Source organism: Aphelocoma coerulescens, chromosome 1 (assembly GCF_041296385.1).
Source record: "Aphelocoma coerulescens isolate FSJ_1873_10779 chromosome 1, UR_Acoe_1.0, whole genome shotgun sequence".
Taxonomy (NCBI): Eukaryota; Metazoa; Chordata; class Aves; order Passeriformes; family Corvidae; genus Aphelocoma; species Aphelocoma coerulescens.
Genome location: NC_091013.1, coordinates 2,550,896 through 2,567,800, shown reverse-complemented (window position 1 = coordinate 2,567,800; position 16,905 = coordinate 2,550,896). Strand labels below are relative to the sequence as shown.

General features: G+C 38.7%; 1 protein-coding gene across 2 annotated transcripts in view; it reads left to right on the top strand.

Annotated features, from left to right (window-relative positions):
• Positions 1-16,905, top strand: part of HLCS (holocarboxylase synthetase) — a 108,493-nt gene that overhangs the window by 25,311 nt on the left and 66,277 nt on the right. For both annotated transcript variants that reach the window (XM_069010189.1, XM_069010269.1), the window contains one exon: positions 9,813-10,084. In XM_069010189.1, the coding sequence (XP_068866290.1) occupies positions 9,813-10,084 (272 nt within the window). The remainder of the gene's footprint in view (positions 1-9,812; positions 10,085-16,905) is intronic.

Genomic DNA, 16,905 nt, shown 5'->3' with positions numbered 1-16,905 from the left:
AGGCAAACCCCGGGTTTGTTCCATAAAATTTGGCCTTATTTCTGTGAGGGTTAAATAAGTTTTATGTTCATCTTTAAAGGACAGATTAAATTTGGGGCATTTCTTTCCCCATTTCTCCCTGACCACTGCAGAAATACTTTCAGCTCTCTCCAGAGGCTCTGGAACTCGTTCTGGATCCCTAGATCCAAGGTGCAGTGTAGGATTGGCTTTCCATCTTCCTGGGTTTCTTCTGAGGGAAAAATTCTACCCCTTTACTCTGAACAAGGTTCAATCCCAGCAGGAGAAAGTGTTAAATCTGAAAAGGCTGAAAAAGGAGGAAATAATTACAATGGGTTAAAAACCACACGGCTGGGATAGCTGTAACTGGGATTTGTATTATCCACTCTCATAACTGAGTGTTGTGTGAATACTGAGTTTAAATACTCTATTTTCAACCATGTTTTGTAAGAAAAATTTATTAATTTCTGATAAACTGGACATCAGTGAGGCTTCTTTCAGGGTTTTCCATTTGGTATCCAAGTATTACATTGCTGTATATGTATATGATGAAGCATGAAGCTTGTTTGATACTCTGCTAAATAAAAAGCAGATTTACTTTTTCCTAAGCTTTTTTTTTTTAACTTTTTTTTACTTTTAAAAGAAATAATCCCATGCTGTCATGTTAATTTTTTTGAAATATCTTTGATTAGCAAAGAGATCTTAAATGAAAGTTAGTCAGCATTAGCTTAATACTGGGTTTTGTCTTTGCAGTAGGTGTTTATAAATAACAGACCAAGCGTATTCTTGCCATTATAGCATATAATTTCCAAGAAATTCTTCCTTTCCAAGATGTTCCTTTTGTAATTTATAAACCATTCTGTCAACCTGAATGTGTTTTAGAAAGGAATATAAAATCCATGGCCCATGTTGAACATCAGCTGTGTTCACAGGGACGGGGCTGTGTTGTAATTCCCGAGTCGTGGTCCATGTGAAAACGTGGTGTGGTTTCACCTTCATATTTCACAGGCATTTCTTTAGCTCCAAAACCCCTCCAGTGTGACAGAGTGGGGAGGTTTTTTTCCTCAGAAGAGGCAAAAAGGAGGTCCAGCTGGAAGCTGGTCGTTGGAGTTTAAAGTGTATTTGCAGTGCTAAGAGGAGAATCTTTGGCTCCTGTGCTGTTATTTCATATTCACGAACACTAAATTCATTCACATTTGATGTGTGTAACCCTGCTGAAAGGCAAAACAAACCCGATGGAAAACCCTCAGCTAAGAATTGTGTATTATCAGTGCGAAGAAAAAATATTTTCTTAGGTTTTATTTACTTAACTCATTCTACTGCTAATTCCAAGATTTTCAACAAACAATTTTGTTGTTAGTTTAAAAAAAAAAAAAAAAACAGGTTTGGTACCAAATAAAAATAGTATTATGTGATAGCTGTTTAAGTGAGCCAGTTTTAGCTGCTGGATATATTGCATCTAATTTATTGCCCTATTAGCTGAGAACAAAATTCTTCTGTATTTTTTTCCTAGTCCATACAGAATATTTTTGAAAGTAATTTAATATATGTGTGTACAGCATTTAAGGTTAGATTTATATCTTAATTTATTCTTCCAAACATGACTTTGATTATATAATTAAAAAAAAAAAAATCAACCCACTTTAATATGCATAATGCTCAGATTTTAATGCAAAAGTGGAATGTCTTTTCCTTTCTGCTTGCTTTCCCTAGGCTTATTTTTAGCCCAGTTGCACATAGGCTCAATTTACTGTACACTTTCCCTTCAGAAAAATAACAATTTTGTTACAAAGTAGGTGTCACGAAGAATTAAACACCCGGCCCGTAATTTCTCACACCTTTTCCTGGTAGGATAAATCACCACCTCGCAGGCCTCTGATTTATCAGCCTTTTTGTGAAGTGTTACGTGGTGATGTTGTGTCAAAGGTGGACCTTGTTCCTCTGGGTCCTTCCCCCTCAAAGGCAGATTTATGGGCTGGGGCAGCAAACGTGTCCCAATTACGGGGCTGTTGTGGGACCAGTTCCCCTCTCAGAGCTGCTCATGCACTCTTTAATTTCTGAGATTCAAAGCTGCAGGCTGGTAAATGAGATTTTCTCCTGTGATTTTTGTATCCTTTACTTTAAACTAAAATTTTATTATTGACTGATACTGAGCCTAAACTTGGTTTTTCGTGTAACGCGTCGTGTAACGGTGCATTTGTAATAAATTAGAGGAGTCCTTATTTTTTTGTTGTATGTGGATATGGAGTTGGCTTAGCTTTAATAAAACATTTTGGATTGTTTTAACACAACTCCATTTTGCTCTTTTTCACCACAAGACACAGACTGATCAGTAAATTCTGTTCTTAGCAGGAGCCTCGAGTAGGCCTCAAAACCAGCGCGAGCCACGAGAAATGAGTGCAGCGTTGTAAAACCCAGCTCCATCAACCTGAGGAGTTTCTAAGCAGACTCTTGGCCTTTCACATGGAATATTCTTCCCTTCCCAATGTCCTGGGCTTTTTTTCCACATGCATGGACGGCCCCAGGATTTTTTTGCCTTTTTTTTTTTTACAGCTACGCTTTCAGTTCTGGATGACGTTTAGCCTTTGACCCAGGCACTTTCTTACAATAAACAGTTTGTTGATGAGAGCAGCTGCTGGGAAGATTGTTTCCAGACTGTTCTGCCACAGCTGAGGAAGGAAGGGAAGCAAAATCTGGGATGCACCTTACGGCCTCCTCCCCGTTCCTCCCCTCGGCTCTGGTTTGTGCTGAGCAAACCTCCAGCACCTATTCCCATCCTGCTTGTGCCTTCTGGTATCCCAGCTCCCAAGTGGAGCACTCTGTTAAAGCCAGGAGAGATGCAGAGATAACAAACTTGATGTGAAGATCATAATTAATTTCTTTATGTATTATTTTTAACCTATTGACTCTCGTTTGTCATTATTTTCTCAGCAAAAAGGAACATCCTGACTTATTTTTCATTATCGGTGAATCCTGACCTGGGCCCTGCTGCCTGTTGGATAAATGAATTTTCTGCCTACACACAGTGCTTTTTAAAGCTAAATTTAATTCTGGATTCAGATTTAGGCAGGGATTTATGAGCAGTTGCTGGACATGTAGTCTGGGAATGGGTTGAAATCTAAGATGCTTCGTGTTCAAAGCAATGGGGCTGCAATAAAAAGGATAAGGATACCTTGCAGCACTTTGTTAAAAATCTTGCCCTTTTTTGGATGAAGTATTCCACATATCAGTTGGGAAAATGGATCCACTCCTATCCATGGCTGTTTCTGCTGGGATAATGCACTGTGTTTATGTAATGCAATACTTGTTTTTAAAAACATACTGAAGAGTGGAGACAAAAATAAGGCACTTGACTAAGTTTCTGGAATGATCTTTCAGACATGATGAGCTTTTTCTGCCTCTCTTGAGAGAGCACATCACAGACTGAAGTAACCCAAACCACTGGAGACTCCTAAAAATCAGATTGGTTGAGAATTGAAAAAGCTGCCAATCCTGCCATCTTTCTAAATGTTCTTCTGTGCTTTGTGCAGTCAAAATCTCCTGGTTTGCACCATGTCTCAGTTTAGGAAATATAAAAATATTATTAATAAACTGAAACAGATTTCCAGGCTGTGCAGAATCCTGGGAATGCACAGCAAGTACCAGCCAAGTAACTCCAGTTCATGAGAACATGAAATGAAAATGTGCCTCGGTTGTAGGACAATAAAATCTTTATGAAGTTCTTCAGGCCATGGGGAAAGGAGGGAGTCGAGAAATGGGGATTTCTCTCCTTCTTAAGGTTTTTACCCTGTGAACTAAAACACCACCAGTGAAAATAATGGCCTGAAATTAATTGTAAACAGGTAATATTGAAGGAGTTTTCTAAGTGCTGCCTAAAAACTGGATTAGTTTGAGTACTTCTTGTATTTCCAAACAGATTTTCAATGTGTTGTAAATAGGTTTTGCGTTTAAAAGTTCTGTTTGTTCCCTTTGTTTCAGTTGTTATAAAATCCCTCTCCAAGCTTGCACTTCCTTAAGTCTGGAAGGGCAACACTGAGGACTCTAGGTGTGGATGTGCGGTTTGGGAATGTTATTAAATATTAATAACATCAGCATTGAAAATATTATTATTATTATTATTATTATTACTATTATTATTATTACTATTATTATTATTATCTAATGAGTCTAATACCAGTTGTGCATCCTCTCCAGTTCTTCTGTGATCACCAAGAGATGATCTTTCCTCCTTTCTCTATCAAATTTTTGTGGTTTGCTTTTTAATTTCCCTCTCATTTCTTCAAACTTTTACTAAAGGAAAAGTCATTGCACTTTGCTTTTAAGGGAAAACGATGCATTTTAATGAAAGATTGAGGCAGTAAGCTTAATATATAGTATTTTACAAAGCCTCATTAAAAGGTAATGTAGATGTGGTAGGGTTTGAAATGAATAAGGACAGGAGATAACATCATGTTTCCTTCATATTATGTGTATTTAAAGTAAGGAAATAAATATTTATACACTATATATATTATATTATATATTATATATTATATATTATATATTATATATTATATATTATATATTATATATTATATATTATATATTATATATATTATGTAATATTATATATTATGTATTATGTATTATATATTATTAGATATTATATTGTTATATATTAAAAAAAATTTTTTTTGTGATGTTAAATACTGTTTCTCTTGGATTCAAGAGATGCTATGGAAGCTCTCCCGTGGTTAATTTAAATTTAACACCCTCAAACCTGCAGGGCTGTTGAGCAAAGCTGTGTAAGACAAGGAGAACATGGCTTATTTTTTTCTGTATGTGTCTGTGCAGGTGTGAATATTTATATTTAAGTTGAACTCCAAGCCCAACTCTTCATTAAAATATGTCCTTTTCTATCAGTGTTGATAGAGAATCCACGGGGATGAAATATATACATTGGAGATCCTACTTGAATTGTGTAATATTCCTTTGGGAACAGACAATTCTGATTAAAAAAAAAAAAAGCAGATTTTAGTCATATCGAAGGTGTGATGTCTAGTTTTGCTCCAGACTGGCTCCTCTAAAAGTTTGGTGCTTGATTCCTATGTAATCTTGGTTTGCTTGCAGTTTACAAACATGAACATGTATATAAATAAATAAATAAATAAATAAATAAATAAATAAGAGATTTAATCACTCTATCAGCTGATAATCCCATGAATCAGTGCACCAACTGCAAACTCCTCAAAAATAGAGGTAGTTCACTGGAAATCATTAGATTTTATGCAAAGGAAGGAAAAAAGTTTCTAAATCACGTTCTGTGTCTCCAGAAGGTGAATATTTGGCCTCACTTCACAAGCACAGCTAAAGTGCAGTATTTTAATCCCATTATTGAGTGTTCAGGTAGAGCATCAGTGGTTAAAATCATCTCCTTTCCCTCACATGAGAGGAGGGAGCTGATGGGAAATGTTTGGTTCGTGGCATTGTGGTTGTAGCTTTCCTTTCGTTTCGCCTCCATGTTTTTAATAGGAACCAAATGAATTTAAGCTGTGAGTGAATTTTGTCTTAACAAAGAATTCCATTGATAGAGAGTTTCAGGCCCATCATTGGAGTTTGGGAGGAAAGAGCAGCTCCCAAATCTGCCCAGTGAGAGATACTTGAATTTATCTGTGTGTGTGCATGAACACAGAGATAAAAAACTACATCCAAATCCTATCTATATAAACAGATTGTAAGAATAAAGTCTTGGATTTGGGTTTATTTTCAACCATTATAACTGGGAGTTTATGTGCTCGGTGCAGAACTTTCATTGTTTGACAGAGCCCAGGTGCAAATAAAATCTCCATCAGGAGCTGTAATTTTGTGTTATTTTATACTACAACAGAGAAGGGTCCATATGCAGCTGGTTTTTGTCTCCCTCTTTCCTCCTTGTTCAATCTCAACCTCTAAGTGAGCGTTAGGGAAAAGTGAAACTTAATGGTTATGAAATTAAAAAGAATTTTGAACAGCAAAAGCAAACTTCTGTTACGGAGCAGTTTCTGCCCACACCTGACCAAACTCTTAAAATCATAGAAAGCAGATGTGAAATGAGAAATAAAATACAGCTTTTGCTCCTCCTTCTTTGTGTTGAGATTACCACAACGAGCAATTTGTGCTGGTGAGTGGAGGAGCTGAGGGTCTGCAGTGTGCAGTAGCTTAACTTTGGATTTCTGGGAATTTTGGGAATTAATGTCCTCTACATCTCCCTTCTTGCTCGGAACTTTTCATTCAGTGCCACTCTCAGTCTGACAATCAGAATTCTCCTGGTGTGTCCCTGGGTATCAGATCAGTGCTTGGAAATTCCCAGTCTCTCCTTGCTTCTCTTTAAAGGATTTGAATTGACCTTTGGAGTGTGGAGAATTTATTAGTGAGAGATTTTGGGTAGTTTTGTTGGTGCAGTTCTTTTCTGCTTCTGGTAAGTGCTTTTTTTATAATGCATAGAAATTACATTTTTTACCATTTAAAGTTACATTTTTTACCATTTAAGATATGGGTAGAAACATTTTCTCCTTATAAATATTAAACTTGTAGATGAATATTTTAACTCTGAAAAGCTGAGTAGGTTTTTTGTCACCGAGTTGTTTGGTTGGGATGTCAAATTTAATTCTTACTTTGAGAAAGAAGGGAATATCTTTGCCTTTGGGAATGTACACGTGAAAAGTGTGATTGGAAGAAAAACCCTGCAGTTTTATAGGAAATAATGGCCTTAAGATGAAAAAGGACAGCATTAAATTAGGAATTGGGCAGGAATTGTTCCCTTGTAGGGTGGGCAGGCCCTGGCACAGGGTGCCCAGAGCAGCTGGGGCTGCCCCTGGATCCCTGGCAGTGCCCAAGGCCAGGCTGGACATTGGGGCTTGGAGCAGCCTGGCACAGTGGGAGGTGTCCCTGCCCATGGCAGGGGTGGCACTGGATGATCCTTAAAATCCCTTCCAACCCAAACCCTTCTGTGATTCTGCAATTTACAAAATTAAATTTGGCTTGACTTCAGTTCTCCTGCCCAAGCCTGATGAATATCAGTTTCAGAATTGATTTGTGCCACCCTACAACAAGTTCAGTTATTAAATGCACAAAGTATGTCGCTGGGAGGTTGGGAAATCCAGATTTTCCATGACTGTGTGTGTGAGTAGCTGCAGATCCTGTCAGAGCCTGAACACGGAACAGCTGCAGCTTCTGGGATTCCACAATCCATTAAAGCTTGGAGCAGCATCTTCCAGGATTTCCAAAAAGGCCAGGGAAAGGCGTGTCCAGCAGTTTGGGTGTTCCCTGCCCTCGTGTTGGATGCCTGGGCTGCTCCCAGAAGTGTCCAGGAGGTTCCTGAGCCAGCACTTCTCGTGTCAGTGGCCACCAGAGGCTGCTGCAGAACGGCGGATGCTGCTGGAATAGGAGAGGTTGGGAATTCCGGCCGGATCCTCGGCTTAAACCACACAGTTCTGACACGATTATATTCCTTTTCAATGGACTTGAAGCAGAGATTAACGCTGACTTAACATATATATGTTAATTCCATTATACAATAATGTTGTTTTTGCTGTGCCAATATAATTGTGGGGACCACAAGGCACCGGTTCGGCATCCCTGTCCCTGGAACTTCGTGTGAAGGAAGTTCTTACAGTAAAAAATAATTTTTCCACTGTGACCAGCCCTTGAAACTTTGTTAAACGTGTAAGCCATGTTTTCTTAGGAATTTGTAAAAATCCCCATCCTTGATTATGTATTCCTTGTGTTTATATTTTTCATCAGCTCAATAAACCCTTGGACGTTATGGGGGGAAATGAGCTTGAGAATTACACACATATAACAATTCTTAAATGGTTCAGTGTGTGTTAGAAGCAATGAAATCAAGAAGTTTGCCTAAAATCTATGGGGAAAAATCACTTGAAATAATACACTCAGGAGGGTAAAAGGTTGGAATTGTGTGGCATATTTAGAATAACGGAGCATCACACAGAAATAGGTGTTACTTTGTTCTTTTCAGAAAATATTCTGAACAAAAGTACACCAGAACTTCTGACACAGCCTCAAGCACTTTCATTATTTGTTTACAATGTCATCACACTTTAATCTCCTTTATTTTGTAACTTAATTTCTGTAAGACTGTAAAGCCATCCTTAGGTGAGTTAAAATTATGTTTCTGAGCATAGGACTCTCACACCCAGTGCTGCTGAGTGAATTTCTGGGTTTGGAAAGCAATAGGAAAACACTCTCTGATTAAGCAGAGTTTTTCCATGTTCTCCCTGACAGAAATGAAAGCTGTAATTTTTCTAAATATCAGTTACAGCCAATCAGTTACTGTGGGTATGTAAAACAAGTAGGATAATGTTCAAGGAATTTATTTAGTCTGTCAGAGCTCTGGTGTTACACTGAGTGAAGGTGCAAGTCAAAGAAATGCTCACAAAACCTTTAATCATCATCACATCATCATTTATGATGCATAGCAAAAGATAAAAAAAGAGGGGAAAGGAAATATTTAAAGCATATTTTATCCAAGAATTTGACAGAAAATATTCAGAGGCAGCTTTAGAAAAGCAAGAAATGAGAAGTAATTTCTCCATAACTAAAATGTAGCTGCTGAGTCTCTCTTAGGTTGTTCTGGGGCTTAGAAGCAAGTGTCTGATGGAATTTAGGAAAAGTTACTCCTTTCTTTGTGTCCTGCTCTGCCACTGGTGGTGCAGGGCCTGCTGGCACTCAGCACAGGCAGCAAAGTCGATGAAATTTGAGAAAATGCCATTTCTGGGGGTGGAAAATCCAGAGGAAGGTGTTGGAAAAGGAGCACTTCTCTTATTCCTTCTTCAGGTAGAACAGTGAGATGTGGAAAAGAGGAGTCATTCCTTGGGTAGATAACTGTTTATGGGAAGTTTGCTCTTCTTTTGTGGTTTGTGGGTTTTGAAGAGTTGGGTTGGAGCTCAAAGATGTCTTGTTCAAGGGCAGGAGAGCTTAGCCCTGCCTTCAGCACTCACGTAGGAAATGTATTCCAGTTCCCAGATACAGCAGTGATGGGAATGAGGGGCATGTGCTTGGTTAGAACCTTTTTATTTAAAAATCACATCTCTTCCTCCTGGAAATTTGGGGGCAAGAATCATGAGTGCCTTATTTCCAGTCGAATTGAAACCACAATTTTTTGTGGTTTCATTTATCACCTGAAAGACAGCTTCAACTCCCCAAAATTTAAGCTGCACACTGAGCAAAAAGTCCCAGAATCTCTGTTTGTGGCTGTTCCTAAAGACATGGCAAACATTTCATATCAAACCTCTCAAAGTAGAATTAGTTATCTCCAGAAAGAGTGATGTGTAACATTCAGAGTGTCACTACATGGATACTAAGAGTAGTAAATCATCCCTTAGCTGAAGGCATGAGCCATTTTAGCAGAAATTCCACTGAGAAGTCAGTAAGTGTTTTTCTTAGCTGCTGGTTTAGCCTTTAAATCGAGTCTTAGTGAGGGACTAAAGGGCTTCTCCCAGCTGAGGATCTGAGCACGTTGAGAATCCTGCATGATGCAGATGAGTGTGTGCACTTCATGCTTCAGGTTGGAGGAAGACCACTGCAAACCCTGCTACAGAAACAAGTGAAGTTTAATTCATCTGCAAAGGAGCGTGGTCTCAACTCCAGGACAGTGTCAAGTAGCCAGGCCAGGCTGGACCAGGACAAGCAGCAGAGCTTACTTTTTGAAGAGAAATGGAGTTAATTTTCCTGTTCTGAAGTAGATGATTGCTTGAATAAAAATGGTTTTGGAAGAAGGTTTGTGTGTTTTCACATGGGGTGATCTGTATTTCTTATTTTATTGCCCTTGCCCGCAGGAAATCCATCTTGCTTTCCTGAAATGGCTGGAGGGAAACGTGGATGCTGAGGGATTAAGGGCATCCAGCAAGGTGTCTCTGAAATTTGTTTCGTCCTGTGAGTCCAAAGTGGAAGTGACTCCTTCCCTGATGCCAGTGGTCACGGAGATGGGAAGTTTCTCCTCAGAACATTTCAGCCTCAAGACCTATCAGGAGCATCTCCAAACCAAGAAGTTGGGAAAGATCCTTCTTTTCACTGAGGTGACCACAACAACCATGGATCTTCTGGATGGGTAAGATGGGGATCCAGGCCATCCCAAATTAACTTTCTGATTGGGAATTCATAATTATGGTAACACACAACGTTCTGAAAGAAACTGGACACAAACCAGAGAACTTTGTGTTCACAGGATGTTAACTGATAATATATAAAATACTGAGCCATAAAGGGTGGGAAGAGCTGAGTGGGATAACTTTTTCTTGGTAGTGGAGTTTAATCTTTATTCCTCTGAACATCACCATAAGGAAATTTAATTTAATAAATATTCATATTTAGGAGATGAAATACATTCTCTAGTGCAAGTTATTTTCTAAGCCTGTTACTTGAGAAGAGTGATACCAAGCAGATTGTACCCCTAATTTTAACATTCCTATTTTCTCTCATTTCTTTTGCTGAATATTTCACTAAAATGCTCTTTAGTGCTTGGTTTGGGTTTTTAAAACATGGATTAGGGTTCTGGTAGAGGTACTTTCCTCATCACACAGATGACCCTTGTGAATGAGCTGCAGGATACCTTAGAGAAGGTTGTTCATGAGAGTTTAAATGGGATTAAGTGATAGGAAAATCACAGTTACTAAATCTCAGCTTGGAGTCTGTGTACAGAGGCTGTACTGTTGTGTTTAGTGGAAGTCTGATGGAAAAAACTGTATTTAGGAAGTTGTTGCTCTTCAGGACAGAAACTCTAAGCCTGTTTCTACCTGCAGCTGTAAATTCTTGTGGCAGCTACTTTTGAATATCAGGGTTAATTTATCTGCAGAAACCGCAGATGAATTTTACAGGTGAAAAATAACCTCAGGGATTCAGTTTGGGATTTTTTTCTTCAATCGAGATTAAATGTCTGGAGTGTTGTTGCCACTGATGAGTTTAACCAACAATAATGGCTGCAGTTCTCAGCCTGGGAGCCTAAACTGGGAGACTGATAAAAGTTACAGAATATTTTTTCTTGCAGGTAATAAAGGTGATTTGTTTAGAATATGTGCACACAAAGTCTGTGCACATGGGTGCATTGTAACAGTGTTTAATTAAATCACTTTGTAGTCTTGCAGTGACACAGTGACAGAATTACAAATGGTAGATTTTGATAGAATATTCCAAATTAGGGACAAACACAAATTTCAATTCCAGACTATTCCCAGTGTGTGCAAACATCCACACATTAAAATTGTTGCTGTCTAATTTTGCTAATCCTCTCCCCCTGGATTTCCATCCTGCAGCTGATTTTGCAGTGGCTTTTGGAGAGATAGAGACTTGCTAGTTTGGTAAGAGGCCACAAAGAGTTATTTTATAGAAATACAGTTATTTGTAGCATTTGCTTCTTCATTTTTCATACTCACAGCATGTTCAGCCCACAGGGTTGAAAGGACTGTAAGAAACTGGGGATAATTCAATAGATCAAGAGGTTTCTTCCCTCCCAGTTGGTTTTGGTTCTCAGTAACATTATTCCTACATCTCAATAAGATGAAGTGTTTAATTCAGAGTTTTGTGATTTGATTTGGATCAAGCTAAATAGAATCTGACCAATTTATGAGTGATTAATTGTCAAGGCAAGGGAGATAAGAGAAGTGGTCTTGGTTTTTCCGATGTGTTTAAAGGTTGCTTTTTTATTTTAAGTAATCCAAATACAATGAAGTGCTTACAGATGTTGTCAGTCTTCAGGATTTCCCCCATCATGATGAAGCTTAAATAGTTAATTTTCAGGTAAATTGTAAGCTACATCTCCTAGCTCCATGTGTCTTCTGGTAGGAAGATGGTCCTAGGCAGATCATAATTTGAATTACTAATTTTTAAATAATCTATCTGAGATTAAATTAATCGTACAAAAAGACCTTTGTTTTATGAAGTTAAAATATTTTTCTTAAGTATTATGGGTGATGCTGTAAGTACTTGGTTGTCATGGGTAATAGAATAATGTAATCCTTGTGACTTGCAGTCCAGTAAAGAACCTTGAGATTTAAATGATAACATTTCATAAATCTCTAGAAATTGATGCAAAAGTTAGGTAATTTTTATTGAGGGACAAAGTTGTCCGGTCTTGAAGCTGCTTCCAAAGGAACCAATATAAATTTGTTAGGATATGTGTGTGGTGCTTGGTCTAATTGCCAGCTCTGAATGAAAGGAAAACACATCTCAGGGAAAATAATTTCCTTTGCTTGAAGAAAAAATAGTTACTTATTGATCCTTCAGGATTCCCAGAAAAACATTGCAACACTTGGCTTATGTAATCAGGCATTGCATGAGGGACTCTGTTAGGGACTCCCAGATTTGACTCTCTCAAATTTTACCAAGTTTTGATGGTTAAAAATATGATGCAGACACCTCAAGAACTTAATGACTGGGATTTGTCGTAAAGTAAATTGTTTAATTAATGGATTATCAAAAAAATTCAGCATTTAACTTTTGTGACTTCACATTTTCTCCTACCTCTGCCACCAGCTGGATGCCAAACTTGTGTCTCCCTTGTCCACTTCCCCAAACCTCCATACCCCCCAAAAATGAAGAGATGGAAGGGGGAAAAGGGGGCTGGAATTAATTTAATGGCTGAGCAACCTCACAGTAGAGAAACAGCCGGAGCCTAATAGGGGCCTTTGTCTGCATTTCCACCCTGGCTGGGAACGTGCCAGTCAAAAGTCAGGCAGGAGGAACAGGTGGGAACTATTAGACCTGTCATAAAGTTTGAAAAATTGATTCTGGAGGCTGAGGGAATAGATTGGACTTGACAGTGTTGTCCTAAAGATTCTAAGGGAAAGTTGTGTCGTTTAATTTGGGATCCCTTGATTGTTCATTAGCTCTCCAGATGGCAGGGCCTGGTGGTTGAGGCATTTGGTGCTCACTGTACTGTCCCTGGCCTGAATTTGTGTGTCCTGAGGTCACAGCAAAGTGGGAATTCACCTGTAGGTGCCCAAAATTAAATGGCACTGGCCTAATTGTGAAATAAAAATTCCTTCAAATGTCATATGTTGTTTCAAACAATCAATATTCCTTCTGTGATTTCGTGGTAAAAGTACTTTCAGTCTGTTTTTTAAAGCATTGCCATTTTTACTTCTCAAACTGAAGTTTCAAATTCTCCCCAAACATTAGAAACTTGGGGTTTTTTTCTCTAGAAGGAAATGCTTTCTGTGAGTTTCAGAAACCTCTCCTTCACGGATGTTTATCCTAATGCCACCTGACCAGGTTAACCCTGCCAGAAGCAGTTCCACTTTCTGTGTCTCCTCAGAGCATCCCTGGGAGGGCAGGTTTTAAAATGAAGCCATTGTTTTTGAGGCTGTGTCTGGTGTAGGGATACAAGTGTTACATTATAGAGACACACTTACTACACTCATAAGACTTGAGATTAACAAAGAAATATTTCTATTTCTAATATTTCTGCATACCCTAATTGGCTTGGTTACACGAGCATTTCATTAAAATTAAATTAATTAGATATAAATTTCAGTTTTATGCTTTATCTTAGATCCTGTTTCAATATTTTAGTTGGCAGAAAAGTTGATTTACACATGACTAAGCCAGCATGGGATATATTCTGTATGAAATGCCATTGTGGATCCCTTTTCCCCAATATTTAAGAAGCACAAAGTGCCATTGTTAGGGAAAGTTTGACACAAAAGTGGTGAATTTTAGTGGAAGTGAAATGTGGGCTGGGGTTCCTTTCATAACTGCTGCATAGGATATTTAAATAAAATGTCAGTTGAGAATAAACAATTTCCAAACAGCTAAAAGCTTTGCAGAAGAAAATATTTTCCTTTGTTGGTGCCCTTTTACTTTCCTAGATTCATATTGTTGAATGTTGAAAAATTGAACTACAGTTCTAATTTTGGCAAGTGGGCATGAAGACTCATTTTATTTGAAAACTCTTAGTTTACTTGATTTGAAATATGGATGGTGCTGATGCAGGTCTGAGTTAAGGAAAAACAGTGTGTAATTGAAGGAGATGGGAATGGCACTTCAGGGGCAAACAAGCTGAGACTGACAAACTGTGTTATGGACTGGGGGAGTTTTAATTTGGTTTTCAAGTCCTTGTGATGTTTTACTCTGGGTTTGGTTATTCCTTGCACCTTGGTGATCCCCCTTATTCTCCACTAAAACTGTATTTTTACAAAACTGAATTAAAATCAGGGAGATTGTGGGGAATGGGTTGAAATGACACTTAAAGGTAGAAACTTGGCAGTTAGTGTAGGCTTTGCAAAATATGTCACAAAGTCTCCGTGCTGCTTCTCATTTCATCAGCAGCTGGATCCACCATTCTTCCCTGGGAGGGTGGGCAGGCCCTGGCACAGGGTGCCCAGAGCAGCTGGGGCTGCCCCTGGATCCCTGGCAGTGCCCAAGGCCAGGCTGGACATTGGGGCTGGGAGCAGCCTGGCACAGTGGAAGGTGTCCCTGCCATGGCAGGGGGTGGAACTGGATGAACTTTAAGATCCCTTCCCACCAAAACCATTCCATGATTCCATGATAATGTTTGTATTTTAGCATGGTGAGACTGTCCTGTGCATTTTCAGTCTGCTAAAAATGAGTATTTTATCACCCATACCACCAGTTTGTATAAATTAACCCCCTACACCCTCCTCCCTCAAGAATTTTGGCTGGGGAACTGGGGAATACCCTGGCATGCAGGAAGGATTCTTCCTTGCAGGAAAGGTGCCTTTCTCTCAGGAAATAGGAAATTTAAATAGGAAATTTTAAACCCCTGTGCTGTTCAAGAGGTTCCATGCATTTAAACACTGTACATATTCTATACTCAATCTTTTCTGCAGCTACATAACCCAAAAATATTTTGTCAGTTTGGATATCAAGGTCACAATAGTTCAGACTGCCTTTAAAAGCTCAGATCCCTTGATTTTGTTAAAGTGTAGGATGGGATAGGAATGCTTTGCTTGGCTAATGTCTTACTTAAAATCCAAAGTTAGATACTAAGAGCAATAGACCTGCTCTTTAGATATAGGAATATATATATATATATATATATATATGTATGTATGTATATCGTATTCCTTCATTACTTACATCACTTCTATTACTAACTTTTAAACTTCCATTTCTTAATTTATTTATATGGTTGAAGGACTTTTTATCCTCAAAACAAAAATTGGTGCATTAAATAGGTGCTTCTGCGCTTTTCTTCCTTAAGGGTGTTTTTTATATTCAGTATTTTATGCCTTCCTTTGGTGCTGAAGATCAGCTCAAATAACACAGTAAGGTTTGTTTCCCTTAAATCAAATCAAATTAAGTTCAACAGTCGGGTTTTTTTGCTAATTTAGTTTTATATGTATAATATTTCATACTTTATTCTGCCATTCATTTATGGGTAGCGATTTGCACCAGCCAGTGCTGGAGAAAGCTCAGCCTGATAACAAAAGATCGTGCAGGAATTCTTGTGACACAGCCAAGAGTCTGTTCCCTCCCTCGCCTGTAAAAAGGGAGGAATTCGGAAGTTTTTGGCACTGATTTGGTCCTGTGCCATTCCCAGACTCTTCCCATACCATTTTCCATGACACACTTGCTGAAAGATTTCTCTATTGGGATTTGTCGTCTCCTTTGCGTCGATTTTCCCTGATTTTCTTTCCACCTGTTGTGCACCATTCCTGAGGGCACCGAACAATCAGGTCCCTATTTCCCTGTCACGCACCTTGTGTGCCTGATTTTCCATGGAATTGAAGGCAAAATGTGCCCTTCTTTCTTTTTTTATTGTGTAAAATTAGTGGATTTTCTTCCTGTTAACGGACTGGGCCCCCCGCTTGCAGTGCAGAGGGAGGTTTGGCATTCCCAATGGGAATTGAATCATAAAAAAAAGATACCCTTTTTGCAGAGCAATTAACCCGTGTTGAACTCTGATAGGAGATTGGATTTCCCTGCTGCTGGAAGTTCCTGAACAATCCCCATTATCACAGGGACACAAACACAGCCTCGGAGCGCCCTTCAATCTGAGGGGAATCATTCCTTCAATCTGAGGGGAATGGTTCCTTAAATCTGAGGGGAATGGGTCCTTAAATCTGAGGGGAATTGTTCCTTAAATCTGTGGGGAACCCTTCCTTAAATCTGAGGGGAATTGTTCCTTAAATCTGAGGGGAACCATTCCTTAAATATGAGGGGAATCATTCCTTAAATCTGAGGGGAAAGAGTCATTCCTTAAATCTGATGGGAACAATTCCTTAAATCTGAGGGGAATCATTCCTTCAATCTGAGGGGAATCATTCCTTCAATCTGAGGGGAATGGTTCCTTCAATCTGAGGGGAATGTGTCCTTAAATCTGAGGGGAATTGTTCCTTAAATCTGAGGGGAAAGGGTCGTTCCTTAAATCTGATGGGAACAATTCCTTAAACATGAGGGGAATCATTCCTTAACTCTGAGGGGACGGACTCATTCCTTAAATCTGAGGGGAATTGTTCCTTAAATCTGAGGGGAATCATTCCTTAAATCTGAGGGGAAAGAGTCGTTCCTTAAATCTGATGGGAACAATTCCTTAAATATGAGGGAAATTGTTCCTTAAATCTGAGTGGAATCATTCCCTCAATCTGAGGGGAAGGAATCATTCCTTACATCTGAGGGGAAGCCCTGGAAGGCTGCACAGTTAAAACAAGAGTGAAGGAATGGTCATGGCAGGGTTTCAGTCACATTTTGCTGGTTTGTTTTACACGGTGCTGTTTTCATGCCCACATTTTAAATAATAGGAATTTGGTAGTAAAGTGAAAAAATTGAACGCTGAAGTTTCAAATCATCACAGCTTTTTGAAGAGGAGGATTAACTTGAAGCACACGACACACATAACAGAATACAATATGCCATAACAAATATGGTATCTTGTTATATATAATATTAAATGCAACATACTATGTGTATATT